This window comes from Rhipicephalus microplus, chromosome 2, assembly GCF_043290135.1.
Source record: "Rhipicephalus microplus isolate Deutch F79 chromosome 2, USDA_Rmic, whole genome shotgun sequence".
NCBI lineage: Eukaryota > Metazoa > Arthropoda > Arachnida > Ixodida > Ixodidae > Rhipicephalus > Rhipicephalus microplus.
This window is the reverse complement of record NC_134701.1, coordinates 178,354,798-178,370,693: the sequence shown is the minus strand read 5'-3', so window position 1 is coordinate 178,370,693 and position 15,896 is coordinate 178,354,798. Positions and strand designations below refer to the sequence as shown.

At 43.8% G+C, this 15,896-nt stretch overlaps 1 protein-coding gene across 1 annotated transcript; it reads left to right on the top strand.

Annotated features, from left to right (window-relative positions):
• Window positions 1–3,970: 3,970 nt before the first annotated feature.
• On the top strand, window positions 3,971–13,611 carry LOC119183258 (uncharacterized). The gene is made up of 4 exons (XM_075887127.1): window positions 3,971–4,123; window positions 5,173–5,235; window positions 6,471–6,781; window positions 12,659–13,611. The coding sequence occupies exons 2-4, from the start codon at window positions 5,205–5,207 to the stop codon at window positions 12,980–12,982; spliced, it is 666 nt and encodes a 221-aa protein (XP_075743242.1). The 5' UTR covers window positions 3,971–4,123; window positions 5,173–5,204; the 3' UTR covers window positions 12,983–13,611.
• Window positions 13,612–15,896: the final 2,285 nt, after the last annotated feature.

The window sequence follows — 15,896 nt, the reverse complement described above, 5'->3', positions numbered from 1 at the left end:
ATAACCTGTGTTTTTACGCAACCTTGCTCGTTGCAATATATATATATATATTTATATATATATATATATATGTATGTATGTATATATATATATATATATATATATATATATATATATATATATATATAAATATATATATATATATATATATATATATATATATATATATATATATATATATATATACATAGAAAATTTAACAGACATTAATGCCAAGGAAACTATACGTGATGATATTGCACCTAATTGTACTGTAACTTTGCAGGAAATAGATGGAAAGATAACTTGCCATGGGCAGGAAGCGAACCTATGACCTTCGTTATTTGAAGGTCGCATGTATATATATATATATATATATATATATATATATATATATGTGTGTGTGTGTGTGTGTGTGTGTGTGTGTGTGTGTGTGTGTGTGTGTGTGTGTGTGTGTGTGTGTGTGTGTGTGTGTGTGTGTGTGTGTGTAATACAGACGTTCGATGGAACAAGATGGCCTCTCTAGTGTTCACTGTTAGTGATTACGTGAAGTTTTTTGCATATTTTAACGCAGTCGTCTTTGACTATCCATGAGGTTTGTTCACTTCGTCGTTCACCCTGCCACAGCTAGCCTGGCCTTCATGAAGTAACAGTTCGCTGGAGATTCGCCAGTCGACCTTAGTGTCGACGCGACGACAGCTAATCTCCACTGTTCTCAACCAGACGTCTATGTCTATGGACGAACTCTTGGAAAAGGGGTTTGGGAAGATAAATCTTCAGGTCTCCCTTTTCAACCGCCTTGTGACATCAGAACTATAGAAGCCAGGTGTATAGGAGTCAATGTCCCATACAGATACATCCATTGTTCTTTAGACGATTTAAACTCAGCAGAAATAGGTTAGTCAATGAAATGAAAAGATTTAGACCCTTTTATCGCCTTTGAGACTGCAAGACAGCCGTTCTACTGAGGTTGTGAAGCGTGAATCATTCGATAGTTCCTCAGAAGAAGCAGAGGCATGGATTGCTTTCTTTAAGCATGTCTGAAGACAGAATGGCTGGGATACAGATGAACCAGGAGTGAAACGTATGTTCCACGAATGAAACGTATGTTCCACGATTGAAACGTATGGGCATCGCACGAAAAGTGTATGAATAGCGTTTCATGGAGCATGAGTAATGCTCGAAGCATATGGAACGAGAGCTTCATCTCATCATTCCGTGGGAGCCCACTTGAGCGATTGGATCAAGCCACTGGCTACCGTTACAGGTACGGAGCTATGATCGAGTATTTCTTTACAAAGCGTCGATTGCTCCTGCATGTAGAGCTGAACCTTCCACTGACTTCAGTTATAACGCTCCCCATACACTGCTTACGTCAGGAAATGCAACGACAGGTTCAAGCTAGGACGCCAAAACCTCTCGAGACATTGCTACAGTCACTCTAAGATATAGCCTGTCATGGGACGGAGGGTACACCAAAGTCACATCGTGATGGTCAAGGGACCGGGTTATCAGGAAACAGGGAGTTTCGTGCGCAGCCACCAAAAATATTCGCAAGCGGCAAGTATACACTAGCCGTCGCACACCAGCGACATGGAGTTCATAATCGGGGAGCGCTCTTTTCATAGATTTTAAAAAGTTGATAAATGTGCGTTCTACCCCAATGTACGTTCTACCCTACGACACCGAGTGAGGCTGTTTGTTTGACCTCAAGCTCGTTGCATATAGTAGCCCTGGAGGTCAATGGACAACGCGCAAGAGCATCAAGGGGCACAGTGGCGTCTGGGCTCTTAGTAAAATCAAAAACTCAAGATGTATTTTGGGGAAGGTCGGTTCTTGCACGTAGATACGATGTAAGCGAGAAAAAGTATTGTGAGTGAGTGTGTCTGTAGGTGACGTACAAGTCTAAAACTGCAGAATTGGTTGCGCCGGTTTTAGACACGGTGGCATACAACTTTCTCCTTTCAAATCCGAATGGGGAGTTGCTGAGGCTAAATACTTATTGGGACGATGCAGTATCTGTTGACAAAGAAGCTGAAAAAGCGGAACCGGAACACGAAGCACACCACGTGAGGACACGAAACAAAAACAGTGGAATGCCACAATTGTACCCCGAACTAGTTTGCTCAGGAGGATATTGACTACCACCGGTAACTTCAAATATCAAGGTTCTATTTTAGTTTCATGACAAAACAGTTGTGAAAAAAGACCATATGAGTTCACACACGGAAAAAAAGCATTGCTAAAGGAGGAACTTTAAAAGATCTTAGATGCCAAAGCAATTGGCCCGTCGCTGTCTTCATTTGCCTCACCCATCACCATTGCTCCATAGGAAGACGGCAGCTGGTGCTTGAGCATGCATTACAGAGCAGTAAATAGCCAGACGCTGCTCATTCCTTTTCCAATGCCGAGGATTGACCCTATAAAATCAAACGGGAGCCTTTACCTGCTTTTCTCGCAGAGGCCTGTGAAGGGCTTCTGACAAGTGCTTCTACTAGAAGACACCAAGCAATACACCGGATCTGCACTATTATTCGCCTTATATAAATATAACCGCCTTCTCTTATGAAAGAACTTACTGAGTTGGCTTCAGAAAATTACGAATGCAGAATTGAACCTCTCCATTGGACTCTTCTACATTGTATATGTCGACATCATCATATACTCTAAAAGGGAAAAGCTCCATGGAGAACATCTAGCTCATATCTTGCCAGCATTATCTGATGCTAGGGTACAAGTTAATTTCTAAAGGAGTGAGTTCTTCAAAACCAATGTCACGTTTCATGACAGCGTTTTAGATGGCACAACGAAGAACATGAAGAAGTAATTGATGACTCGTATTACAGAACTAGCAGGTTCGTAGGATATACACTCCCTTGGTGTATTTCTGAAATTGGTGGGTCATTTTCGAGCTTTTATTAAGATTATGCTCTAAATGGTCGTTGTCTCACAAGATTGACTCAGAGGGACGTCCCGTTTTGCTGGACATAATAATAGGACGACACCTACAGAGAATCGGGGCGCATAATTTCTTCTTATCCAGTGCTGTTCTCACCAGACTTATCACTTCCTTTTAAATCTCACTCTGGAACAAGAGCCGTTTTGTACCATCGAGATTCATCATGACCACGAAAACAACAGCTTCGTGTAGTTGGATACCACAGTTACACATTGAACAAGACTGAATGGAACTACTCGACGATATAAAAAAAGCAAAATGTACCAACAAAAATTTTCGCATTCATTAACAATTTCAATCGTGCGTCCACCTAAGCAAATATCTTCCTGTAAGTCAACCGATATATTTTTAGCATGAAAAAAGGTATTTTAGTTTTAGTTTGAATAATATCTATAGACTGCTAGAGTGCGATCACAATACTAGTTTTTCAAAGGCGTAATTACATTTTGACGCTAAATAATTTTTTAATCGAGGCCGGAGAGCAGGACATGCTGTCATCTGCATAGATAATAAATTTTGAGGTTGCATCAATACCTGCAATATCAATAATGTTTACGTTGAAGAAAAGAGGACCCGAAATTCTACGTTCAGGTACGCCGCATTTTATAAAAAAGATTAACGATAGCTTCCAATACATACACACTGACTCCTGTTGGTGAGATATGAACAGAATACTTCAGAGCTGCTTACCGTGAAACCCGCAATCTGCGAGTTTCAGTGGAAGAATGTTATGGTTCAGTGAAACGAAAGTCTTGCTATAATCAATTAAAAGACCAAGATTTATAAGTTTGTTTTCAATATTTTGTAGCACGCACCCTTATAGAGTTCATAAAGCTGTCTCGGTCGACCTAGTTATACCAAACACTTTCATGAGCCGAAGAGTATCTCTTGTTTACTTTATTATCGCTAAACCGGGTCGTACGGGTGGCTCCGCTGCCGTCTACCACGTCTTCTCTTTGATTTATCTCTCAAGATGGTCCCGTTCACGTCTCGCGTCCAGCCGTCGTATCGATGATAACACGATCGAGTGGGTCAACTTGATGCCGTCATTTTGACCAGAACGTTGTTAGGGGGCACGGTGCGTTACGAAGAGTATTTTCTCGTAGAAGGTGCGCTGAATTTGACTCATTCTTACCAAAGCGCTCATTTTTGATGCACCAGGAGCACTCAGAACAAGGCTTCCCGGTAAGTCGCTCTCTTTCTTTCTCTCTTTCTCTCTCTCTCTCGAACTTCATTGCGATGTCGTAGACCGAGTCGCTTTTGCACCTTCACTCTGTGTCTTCGTAAGTAGATCCGCAAAGTAACAGCTTGCAAGGTACGGGGCCACCCGCCACTTTACTACAGTGATTACGGTCCTCGGCTGCTGACCCGGAAGGTCGTGCGTTCGAAGCCGGCAGCAATGATCGCATTTCATTGGATCCTAAATGCAAGAGGCTCGTCTACTTAGAATTAGGGACTCGTTAAATACCCACAGGTGAGCGAAATTTCCGGAGCCTAAAAATATGGTGGGCTTTAAAATCATATTGTGGTCCTGGAAAGCTAGATTTCAAGTATTATTAAGGTTCTTTTTTTTTTGTCGACGGTCTCTAGTTTTATGTCGCGCATCGCTGCACTAGTACTTTTTTCAAGGTAGGTTGGCATTTACTGTAAATTTAAAAAGGCTTTTGACTTACTGCTCCAGGTTAAGAATAACACTACTAATAATACTTTTGCTACTTTTAATAATAATAATAATAATATTATTATTATTATTATTATTATTATTAATAATAAAATTTTCGCCTCCATTGTAAATGCAGTCACCGCAGCCGTGATTCAGTACCACGACATTTGGGCGCTGCTCCGGATTATTCAGCTTGCAAACTTTGGCGTTGGCTTGGCTTTTCCGTTTAAATGTATACAGTAAATTCATCTTTATGGAAGATAGTGCTACGTCACCGTAGTAGCCCAGAAGTGTTCAATGTTCGAGATAAATAGGTGATTTGAACAAAGGTGCAAGTTAGAACCTCTCCTTTTGCTCAACTTTGGTTAATGACATTTATTGCTTGCCCGCAGAGGTCCTAACAAAATGTATCGTGTAGTTCAGCCAAAGGCAGTCAGAATTTGTAAAGAAATTTACCGTTTTCTCAGATTTGTGGTCTCTAAACATTTGATGCCAAGCATGAAATATCTGACTCTGATTTAGTTCGATAACACTGTGCTAACCTTCTGCTTTTCTTTTTTTTTCATTTCAGAGTACAGATACCTAAACATAAAAGCTGTCACCATGGTGAAAAGCACCTGTCTTATTCTAGTGGGTCAGTGTGCTACTTCTTTTTTAATAATTCGAATCATGAAACATGCAGCCAAAACTGAGGCAAAAAATAGAGGCCCCTTAAAGAGATTTATAGGTCGGCATTTCATTAAATACCTTTGGTTCTCATTATAGAATCCATGCGTTCTAAGCAGAGCCTTGTACGTGGCACGGCTGCTTAGGCCCACGGGACGGCTTTAAGCTCACTCATAGTAGAGTACCAGGTGCTCTAAATTGTTAACAACTTTACCTAAACACACAAATCAAGTAGTTCTATCTCTGCAATATGAAATATGAAATATAAAATATGCATGCTACCAAATTCGCAACTAAATTATGCCTCCTTTCATATGCTCTGGCATGCTATTAAAGACGTGTTTCATCATCGAATGCACGCGTCGCAGCAAGCTTGTGACAAATGTGTTCCACGTGCCAGATAACTTGCGGTCTTTCTGTTATGATTCGGATAGTCCTGTTCCAATGTGAGGGAAGCGCAATCAACGCCGCCAGAAAAAAAAGTGGTGACATAAAATTAGGCATTTGTCCTTATGGGGCTGTTCGCAGTAAGACGACAAAGAAGGCGAGACATTAACAGATCTCTGAAAAGTGACCAGAACGCTTTATTTCCAGCTCATTTCTATTGTGGTGGTCCCTTGTGGTTCTTCCAACATTGAATCAAAGCATATTGGCCCAATTCTCTATCAAGCATAACATACAGAGAGAGAGGGAAAGCAAAAAGCAACTGCAAAAGAAGCCAGATTACCCGTTGGATATAAGACATCTCCAGTTACGTACCCATTAAGTGGGTGGTAAAGAGATTGCATTAAAGTATAAAAATGAGCAAAGGAGAAGGGTCCGTAAAGCTATCACGAAGGCATTTTGGGAGTGACACGACCGGCTGGATACATGATAACACATTCCAAAAGACACTGCTTAACTTCATACAAAACACCGCTCTTACTGCGCACATCTAATCGACGTATACATGCTAAGTATTATGGCTCCAGAAAGTCTTCATCACAATTAAAAAAAACTATATTACGTAGTAGGGCTCCACTTCGGGCTAGGAAACTAGCGTGACCTAAAGCATTGCAATAGAGCTAGTCCATAAATTCATACATCTATGAGGTAAGACCAGCCGGCTCAAGGGAGGGCAAAATGTAGATTGCTCACAGATGACTTTATCTTGAACATGATTACAACGATGATGGTGATTTCTAAAACTGTTGTAACAATCAGCTCTGGCTGCCGGTTGCCACGTGACAAGTGGCCAGCAGCTGCCATTCTGGGATGCCAACAGCTACGTGGACCAGATGCTCCTGTCGAGGCTGCCGGCTCACAGGGAGGACATCGATCCCCTGGTGGAGCCGGCGTTCGCTCTGCACAACAGTCACGACAAGCGGTACGGCCCGGTGCGTTTCGAAGACTCGAACGTCACCGGCCTCAGCCGGGTCTCCAGGGTGCAGCGCGGAGACCAGTGCGCCAGCGTCACCCACGAGTTCCCGGACAGTGCCAACGTGACGTGTCACGTCATGTTCGAGGCAGTCACGGTGAGTGTTGTACGACAGAGTAAAGACTACTTAACGATGATGGTCGAATCACTAAATGCTGCTAAGCGCTATACTGCAAAGCACACATTTCGTAAAGTCTGTTCGTTAGGAGGAATCTTTCTAACTACCACTCACAGCGAGAAGCCCTTCATCATTAAGAAATGCAATACGTATAGCGTGCAAAGTGTTCTACGTATTCAACCTATGCAAGCTAGGCTAACGCCACTAATTTTCCTCCATTCAAACTTATCCGGCGTGGTAGTGTGGCATGCAGTTAACGTGTCGTGGTGGCTAAGCCGGTAAACTCCGGTTTGATTCCCGTAATTTTTACTACGGGTGGAGTTGGGGGAGAGGGGGTGGGTTTCAGTTAAATTTAGGTACATGTTCAAGAATTTCAGGTGCTCAAAAATATTGCAGAGCCTCTCCCTCCTGCGAATAACGTCGTACTTACGGCTAGTGGAACCGCAGAATTTCATTCTCTTTAAGTTTAGTACACCAACATTTCTAGTCTGAGATAGAGAGATATACGCTATAACAAAAGGCCGGGAGGTTAACCAGAAAGCTAGCATCTGTTTTGCTACCCTGCTTTGGGGAAGAAAAAATTGTAACAAAAAAGAAAGGAAAACGGGGCGAGACAGTGAAAGAGAGCGGGAGGGAAGAGGAAACGCACACGAAGATGACAGTACGCTTTTCTGAAATTGCTGAAGAGTTTTAGCAACGTGCAGTGACTTTTATGTCAACGAGCACTGGCATCGTCACCTACTTTTTTATCAGTCAAGGCGGAGAGTCGAGTAGTGGAACCTTTTATTGAAAATACGGGGTTAGTCAGGCCCCCTCTTGACATCGGCGCCAGTTCACTGAATGACGCGTTTGTCCCATAACAGAGAGCCGAAGTAATACTGCAATGCAAAACACAGCCTTATCTAAAAACTGTCTAACGCACAATAGGATGCTTTCGATGCACTTAAGGGGCTTTTAAGTAATAAAAACATGCTTTCTTATATATCACCCTGCGAGCCGATTCCTCAAATCACTTATGCGCGTCTACTGCGTTCTAGTTTGTTTTGTTCGTTAGTTTTTGTTTGCTGCATCCATTCAACACCTTAAGCTATTCCCAATGTGATGAGGTTGCATTGGGTGCGGTGCACTTGAGGGAGGCAGACTGCCGTATGCTGTCGTCTTCGATGGGCGTAACGCTGGCACAACCACATATACCGTATTTGCCATCTGTGGCGCACGCTCACTCTCAAGAGACGTCTTTTTTCCCTTGTTCTTCGTTTTGCCGAAGACTTAAATAAAGCCACGTGTAAAAATGGTAAAGAAATGAAACGAGCGAGAAATTGAAACGGAGGGGAAGAACGGGAGAAAATTGGGAAAATATTGGTAAAAAGAAAGTAAAAGACAGAAACAAAACTGGAAAACGCGATAGGATAGAAAGGAAGAAGGAAAGAAAAAGAAAACCGAGGAGTAATAGAGAAGGCTGCCCAGCTCCTCACTTCAGTCCAATTCAATTTATTACCTTAAAGCCCCCCCCCCCTCTTTCTTGGAGAGGCATAACATGCAGGGTGCGGCTGTATATAGGTTAACAAATGCAGTGAACGTAGTTTTAGTGTTGAATATGATCAATAATACAATCTTGAAAAGCAGATGATGAGATGGTGGTGACGATGTCCCGGGGAAGGCCGTTTCAGTCTGTGGCAGTTCGAAAAAAAAGAAAGATGCACAAAAAGTAGTGGTGCGTGATGATGGGCAGGCAACCGGAAACGAATGACTGGTTCTATGAGATATGCGCGTAGTAAATGTTACATCAGGTGGTTCATTGAGCGAGGAATGAAATAATTTGTGATAAAACATGTGAGTTCCAGTGTGGCGACGCAAAAAAAGGGGTGGTAGTGCAGATTTCGCTTTCAAATATGAAATACTGATATCGCATGAGTAAGATGAGGAAATTATTCTGACGGCACCATTTTGTACAGCTTCTAGTGCATTGATTGAGTACGCTTTATCTGGTCTCCATTTGGCAGATGCGTAAACTTTCATCAGGCTTGGCACCACTGACGCGAAACAGCCTTAACGTTTTAAACAGTGAACGTCAGAAAGAGACTGGCATGGTACATTTGGTACATCAATGCATTATAGTGTCGTCATGCTCAAACTAAGTTGCGCTATATCAAAACAGCGTTGCAAAGCCACAGAGTGCAGACTACCTGTCGGTAAGACTTTTGCGTACCATACTCCATCATTTAACTTTTATGGTACAGCGTTTAAGGTGCACGGCTGCCGACCCGAAAGTCGTGGGTTTGATCTCAACCGTGGCCAACGCGTTCTGAAGGAAGCGAATTAGAGGACCATTTGCAGGTATGCAACGTCAGTGCACGTTTAAAAAGCACCACACAGTCGGAATGCCCTGAGCCTTCCACTGTGGCGCGCCTCCTATTCATATAGTTGTTTGGCTCGGGAAACCAGAGAAGTGGTTATAATTGTCACATGACTCTGTCTCTGCATCATGCGACAACCCCATCAAGATACTGGCTTAACAAGAACAGGCACACTTGAAAGTCATTAGCTGTCTTTTTTCGTTTGCGAGTTTGCGGGCTCATTAGTCTTCAACATGATAGATCATTACCATCATGAATATTCGGCTATTCTTCAAAAGTAATTGAAAGGCTCACAAAAGTGTACAGAAACAAAATCCAGAATTTTGCAAGTGTCGCATTTCATATACAAAACACCATATACCTGCGTGTGCCTACAATTTACGATATGCGGCTGAGCTTAGCAACCATCCACGCAAAGGACAGCATGGCGGGTTTACAATAACTCATTATACGAGGGCTGTTCTATAAAGACTGAGAGACTGGCTCTCTAAAACATTTATTTTCGAAACATTTATTTCTGAACCATCACTCATAAAAACTGTTACTCATAATACCTTAACATTACTCATAAATACCATCAAGGTATTCTCCTAGCGTTTGTACCATTTCTAGTAAACAGAGGTGAAGCTACTTTTAACCACCTGCTCGAAAACTGCCTCCAAACCTTGACTGCATTTCGGGCGGTGTCGAAATGACGTTGCTTCAGTTCCATTTTCGCCACGGAGTACAAAAAAATGGCAGCATATCCACGGAGTGAATGATGGAGAGTGGGGCGAAGAATTCGTCCGCCCATTCGTTCTTGCTTCCGTCCGTCCATGCGTCCGTCAGTGTGACCGTCCATGCGTCCATCAGCCCGTCCGTGCGTGCGTCTGTTCGTGCGTCCGTCCCTGCTTTCGTCCATGCAGCCGCCCCTGCGTCCATTCATGCGTCCATCCATGCATCTGTCTATGTGTCTCTTCGTCCATCTATTCAACACTCCAAGTACTACCATCTCGCATCTTTTCATCATATATTCCCCATATAGAAGCACCGCCATCCAGCGGACATTTCAAGGACTAAACGAGAAGTGGCACTCGCACACTTTCTTACTGCTTGCGCTTCGGGTCCACTTCCCACCTTTAACCACCTCGAGTCCATGTTATATACCAGTTCACTGTATTCATGGCACTGCGGCCTAACGCTCGCTAAACCTTTCGAAAACCAAGGAGGTTACGCCCAGCGAGTATCACGTAGCAAACTTTTTCAGTCAGATAGTGCTCAATGTACATGCCAATGACTGCTAATGAGAAATGAGAGGCGGAGAATTCGGCTTTTACTTTCTTACGGCTTTCCTACGGCAGTATCTACTTCCCATTTTTAACCACCTCGAGTTCATTCATGGTATATACAAGTTCATTGTATTCATGGCACTGCGGCTCAACGCTCGCTAAACCTTTCTAAAGCTAAGGAGGTTACACCCAGCGAGTATAACGTAGCAACCCTTCCTTGTCAGATAGTGCTCAATGCACATGCCGATGGCTGCTAATGGTGATCGCAGCCTGCGCGTTAACTAAAGACCGAATGCTCCTGTCTCTCATTCCCCATTAGCAGCCATTGACATGTACATTGAGCACTATTTTTTATTGTTCAACAACGCACAGAACAAGTCTCTCACCGGCACCACCTTGGAGGTCACAATGTTATACTTGTTACATACTACCGGCGACGAACGGGTGCCGCTATAAGGAGCTTCGCCCCTAAAAAGTCACACCTTTGCCGCAATTACGTAGCAATGAACGCGATAGCTACCAATTGGAAGGACACACAGAATGAAAAGCAGATCGATGCGTGCGCCGCGTTTCCCATGCGAATGTGATGTATGAAACGTACTCACAGGCACAGATGTACGCGAATGACCGTCTAAGTTGTTACTTCGCTGTTCTGAAAAGCGCACACTTTTTGCAAACGAAGACTTCAATGAGTGCAGTGACCTTTGTTCGCCCTGTAACTACAACATAAATGTTCCAGGTAAAGCCCAAGGCCCGCCATAACCCACAATCCTGTTCTCCTCCCCATCACGAAATAAGGGCGCGTGAGGCAGCGTCACTCCCCTCCTCTAAGCGGGGCTAAGTACGTGTGAGAGATTAGAGCACGCGCCACCACGCGATGTGGTGACGCGCGCTCAATGCGCCATCTTGCTGGTAATGCTGAAAACACGATTCCCCCCGAGATGCCCGTCAGCCTCGGTAAGTGGTAGATATGAATACCTTGTTATTTAAATGTTGAAGGACGTGCTCCTCGGTTGCTCAGTGGTTAACGCCTCGCATTCACGATGCAGAGGTCCCACGTTTGATTCTACGCACCGGAGTCTTTTTCTGGATTTTTCTCTTTCTTGCGCTTTCTTATATATATATATATATATATATATATATATATATATATATATATATATATATATATATATACATATATATATATATATATATATATATATATATATATATACATGGTGAATGACGCTTACGTCGACGCCAGCCACAAAATCCAGCGAGAATCCAGCAATAAAAGAAGCCGCGAGGAGCCAGATGAAGACAATATGGTGGCTGAGAGGTTGTTTAGATGTTTTTCCGACGAGGCATTTAACCAAAGTGTACGCAGTGTGAGCCCTTGCTTCATCCTAGTGAAGTTTACAATTCCCCACCAGTTAGGGCCCATTTCGTTGAATGTGTTCTTTTATGAGCGTCTACGAAACACTTCTGCAGTCTTCAGCGTTCACAATCAGCCCCGTAGGAATTGACTGGGTGCAGAACACTTCCTTGTGTTTGAAAAATATGATCACTGTTATGGCTACCTTTCTGCTTTAGCCCACATCGATGCATGGAAGCTATGACATGCGAGTTCATGTTTGGAGGCGCTACCGCAACGGACTGAGTGATGTGAAATCTGGCGAAAATGTATGGAGTCACAATGTCAACGAACCATGCGAAGGGATGATGCAGCCAGCGCGCCATGAAAACTGTCTGACCGTGTCAGAGTCGCTTTGAACACCCCTCGTGCAACAGCACAATTACCTGCGTCTGTCTGTCTCTGTCTCTCTCACCTCAATCTACCTAGGTGATGGTTAGAAGGCTACTACTATGTCCTTTATGCCAACATGTCTTTTATTGCAAATGAGTTCTGTGGAAACCCGCAAAGTGGTGGAAGGGTTCAGAAAGAGAAATAAGACCCCGAACCAGGAAAAATTTTTGGCAAGTAAGCTTTCTTTTTCGAGAAATTCGTATGGATTTTCTTGTGGCTTCGTGCTACAAAGGGTGGTTGTCTTCTTTCCGTTTTTGAACCATGTCTTTTATTTTACGTTTGACTCCATTCTCAGTCTGTGTTTTTGCACAATCTTCTATTTCTTCTATTTCTCCTCTTTCTTCTACTGCTACTACTGCTACTGCGGATGCTACTACTACTAACTTGTCCTCGTGTGAATTGAATTTTCGCACAAGACATGCAGTGTACGTGCTTCTCGCAGGTCTATTTCGACAGCATTCTGACTCGCTCTGACGACATCGCGATGGACATCAAAGCTAACGTGACGTTCCGGAAAGTACTGGCCCGCCTTGACGTGCACTTGGCTCCGTGGTACGACCCAGTGGTGAACCTGACCGTCGGCGCCACCTTCAGTGACCTCCGTTCGACCTTCGAAGGACTCGCCGAGACACCTGAAACACAGAAACTTATCTGGGGCTACGAGAAAACGGCGAAGGACATTGTCGCTCGGGCCATTACCGTAAATGTAGCGAGTGCGTTGACGAAAGCCGCGTCAGAGCTGGTTTTTCCTTGCTGTCACAGCTGATGACATGCAACGATTAGAGAAGATGTTAAATGAAATCCGCATAGCTTTACAAATGATTGCCGCCAAACAATCTGCCTCTAAGTGTGAGCGTGGATATTCACGCTTATTCCTATAAGCAATCTAAAGTAGGCCTATGATGTTTTTCTTCAATTTAGCGTGAGAGAGCCAAACGCATTCCTTGAAATAAAGGCTGTGCATGGTAACTGTGAGGGAGCACCCTTCCCAAAGCTTCCATACAAAAGAGTTTTACTGCAAAAGACCCCTGGCCATTGCGTCAACAAGTTCTTGTATCCTATCGTAAATGTCCCCGGTTTCTTTTGCTCGACAGTCACAACCAAAAAGAGCATAAATGATAACAAGGATTGGCGTACGCGGACACTTAGAGGCCCCAGCGCTAAAAGTTGGTAATAGACAGTTTAGTCGGGCTTCCAAAGCAGCTCTGCGGATGCCCACATGAAGCTGACCAATAGTACATGCAAACGATGTAACAACACCAGGAAGGAAAAACTGGGTGACCCTTAAACTGGCGGTCCCACTCAGGTGACAAACGCTCCGCATTTTACGCAATATTTGCGGACGCACTGTGTTCGCTGCGCTTAACGAATAAATTTCAATTATTTTAAACCAGACACCCCATCATATCCGCTTTACAATGACATCTGGTGTTAATACCAGATTAATACCACATTAACGCCATCACACAATAACAATATCCCATATCGAATGAATACAGATCTCGTCAAGATCTACAGTCATCCACGTATTCAACTATCCTTCGCGAGCTGCATTCCTTTCTGTGTATTTTCACCGTATGATTGAATGAACTTAAAAGAAATAATTCCAGCATCTCTACAGAGTGGTTGATGGTGGGATGGGCGAAGCTCCGGTGGGTTTTCAGTGACACCGTAAATCCTCCGAGGAGCGACCGGCGGGTTCCGCCTGGCGCCGCGCACGCTTCGCTGCCGCTTCCCGCTCTCGCATTCCGGGGTCCCCTTCTCGTTGAGCCCACTTGGCAGCGTCGTCCTTGACGCGCACGGTCTTCAGATCCACCCGACCGTAGCAGCCAGCCTGAGAGGAGCGGCACCTCCATCGCCATCTAGTGTTCATTCAGCCAACCACCACATTGCACACGAACGGATGGGTGGATTGATATGGCTGTACCCTTGAGATCGGGCGGCGGCTAGCACTACCTATCCGTCATACTTAGTGAACCAACAACTTGATTTATCTTTTTTTCTTCCTTAAAATAGTGAAGTTGAGGACTGATACTTTGCAGTGAAGGAATTATTTTCACTCGTGCCTTGATTTCGGCCACGAATCATATAACCTCCTTTTAATTATTTCTACCCGCTTAAAGTCTATTTTTTCTTTGCTGTCCCTAAACCCCAGTGCTTTGAAAAACTCTGCGCCATCATCATGAACTATAGGGTGAAGCCCCTTGCAGGACATTATCAGGTGTTCGGCAGTTTGCTCCTCCTCTCCACACGCACTGCATACCGTGTCAACTCCTTCGTAATTGGCCCGATAAGTCTTGGTTCGCAATACTCCCGTCCTGGCCTCAAACAGTAGAAAACTACCCCGAGTATTACCATAGATCCTTTAATTGGCAATTTCCTGCTTAAAAGTTTGATAGATCTCTAGTGCAGACTTCTTAATCAGGCCAATTCTCTACATATCGGTCTCCGCTTCCTTCACCTTCTTCTTAACCGACAGTTCTTTTTGTTTGGCCCCCTACTCTTTTCTGAGTACTTACCCGTCAAATTTCTGGTTTGCTTCCTCCATTTCGTATCGACATTCATCAAGTACAAGTAGCTGAAAACCTTCCTACCCCCACGCTCCTGCCCCCAATTTCTTCTCAAACTTTATCTCGCTGCTAGCTTCCCTGCCCTCAAATGATGTCCGTCCCATATCAGCTTGTACTCCCTGATTTGTTGCATCCCCGTGAGCTCCTAAAGCAAGCCTACCTATTCCACGTTGCTTCATTTCTAATCTTGCTTGAACTTTTGATATCATGCACAAGACTGCATTGCCGAACGTCAGACCACGAACCATGACCACGAACCATATTCCTCTCACAACATCATACCTATTGTAATTCCGAAGTGACATATATTTTTCATGACTGCTGCATTCCTGGTACCTTTAGTCGTCGCGTATATTTCGTGTTCCCTTAGGTACTCGGTCCCATTGCTTATCCATACGCCCAGATAGTTGTATTTATCTGTCATCTCTAGTGTGACCTCCTGTATTCTAAGCTCACTACCTTCATTATCATTAAACATCCTGACTGCTGATGTCTCCTTACCGGATGTGAAATCTAACCTATCTCGCTCATTACCGCAGATGTCCATCGATCTCTGCAAATGTTCCCTGTTGTCGGCCATTAGCAATATATCATCTGTGTACATCAATGCTGGTTGTGGCTGTTCAATCAGTTTTCCTTGTTTGACAAAAAAGAGGCTGAAGCCAAGTCCACTTCCCTCTAATTTGGCCTCTAATCCTTGTAGGTACATCATGAATTACAAGGGTGACAGAGGTAACCCCTGCCTAAGCCCCCATTTTATCTCTGTGGGCTTGGATACCTGTTTTTCCCATTTTATAACGACCTTGTTACTTTTATAGGTATCCTTTAAAAGATTAGTGACTCCATCTTACACACCTAGTGTGTCCAGTTCTCTACATAAGTCCTATTGAACCACGCTATCGTACACTCCCTTGATATTCAAAAATGCTAGCGCCAAAGGCCTGTGTTCCTTTTCTGCTATTTCGATGCACTGCGTCAGTGAGGTCAGTGAGAAGAGGCTGTCTTTCAACCTCCTGTGCTTCCGAAATCCTTTCTGGAGTTCCCCCAGCACCCCCTGATTCTCAATCTATGCCAGCAGTCTTTCCTTTATAATCTACATCGCCAGCCTGT

Coding starts and splice junctions, on each gene's coding strand:
- LOC119183258 (XM_075887127.1), top strand. CDS start 5,205: ATGGTGAAAAGCACCTGTCTTATTCTAGTGG. Junction 5,236..6,470: donor CACCTGTCTTATTCTAGTGG/GTCAGTGTGCTA, acceptor TGTAACAATCAG/CTCTGGCTGCCGGTTGCCAC. Junction 6,782..12,658: donor TCATGTTCGAGGCAGTCACG/GTGAGTGTTGTA, acceptor TGCTTCTCGCAG/GTCTATTTCGACAGCATTCT.